This window comes from Plasmodium vivax, genomic scaffold (genome assembly GCF_000002415.2).
Source record: "Plasmodium vivax scf_4692 genomic scaffold, whole genome shotgun sequence".
Lineage (NCBI taxonomy): Eukaryota > Apicomplexa > Aconoidasida > Haemosporida > Plasmodiidae > Plasmodium > Plasmodium vivax.
In genome coordinates this window covers 1-1,090 of record NW_001851714.1, presented here as the reverse complement: position 1 = coordinate 1,090, position 1,090 = coordinate 1, and the positions used below count along the sequence as shown (strand labels likewise).

Sequence of the window (1,090 nt, the reverse complement as noted above, 5' to 3'; positions counted from 1 at the left end):
GAATATGTTCTTCCTGTTAATATAGTACCAAAAAATCAGGATGATGTATCTATTCTCCAAAGCAAAACAAAAACACGTTATGTAGAGCATGAATATAAAAAAAATAAGAATTATGTTATTCCAGAGTTGGGAGAAGCTCCAATTATCACTGATACATTATATTTTAATAATATTTCTACAACTCCAAATAGTAAAAGCATAAAAGATCCAGATAAAGAAAATCAATCATTAGAAAATGTATATAGAGGAATTCAACGTAGTCGAATAGATGTCACTAAGCCTATAGATGAACAAAAAATACCAGCAATTCTTTTGTCATTACAGAATAGTGTTGTTTCTCCTGCTTCTATTCCTGTTGCTTCTTCTGCTGTGGTTCACTCTCAATCTTCAAAAAATCATGCTGTGGATAATTCATTAGCGGTAGTTTCTGCAAGATCCCCACAAGACAAAAATATACAAACACAAACAAGTGCATATCAAATGCAAAATTCACTTCATACTAGATCAGGACGTAATTCGACGCCTACTGAAAACAAATCTAAGAGTGCACTTGAAGAAGATACATCTATGTTTCAATACTCTTCTGTTATCCCAGTTCTTGTAGGCTTTATCACAGTTATTTTCCTTCTTAGCAAGGTAAAATAAAATACATATATTGAAATTATAATAATCATTATTGTTATTATAACAATTCATCTTAATTAAAATGTTTTTCTATAATGTAGTATACTTCTTTTGGACTACTATTTGGCAATAAAAAAAAGGAAAGACATCACAAAAAATTGCAGGAAATACGATTAAATCGTACCCATTTGGAAAAAACTAGTAACATCATAGAACACGATAATTTAGAAGATACCAAGGATGACATTCATTATAAATATATAATGTACAGACGAGGAAAACGTATATGTTCTCCAAAAAAAAAAAGAAATCTAAAGAAAACCATTATAGATATACACTTGGGAGTATTAGATGAATGTCAGAAAGATCAATGGGAATTTGACAAAGGGGATTTTCAAGAAATAATCCTAGATGAGTTTATGAAAGACGCAAATATAGTATGTAGTCATTTATCAAACAATGATCC

At 29.8% G+C, this 1,090-nt stretch overlaps 1 protein-coding gene across 1 annotated transcript; it reads left to right on the top strand.

Moving 5' to 3' along the window:
* PVX_166265 (Pvstp1, truncated, putative) lies at positions 1–1,090 on the top strand (the record flags this gene model as incomplete). Its single annotated transcript, XM_001612324.1, has 2 exons — positions 1–636; positions 726–1,090. Coding segments are annotated over 2 exons (1,001 nt in total), but the record flags the coding sequence as incomplete, so codon positions are not given.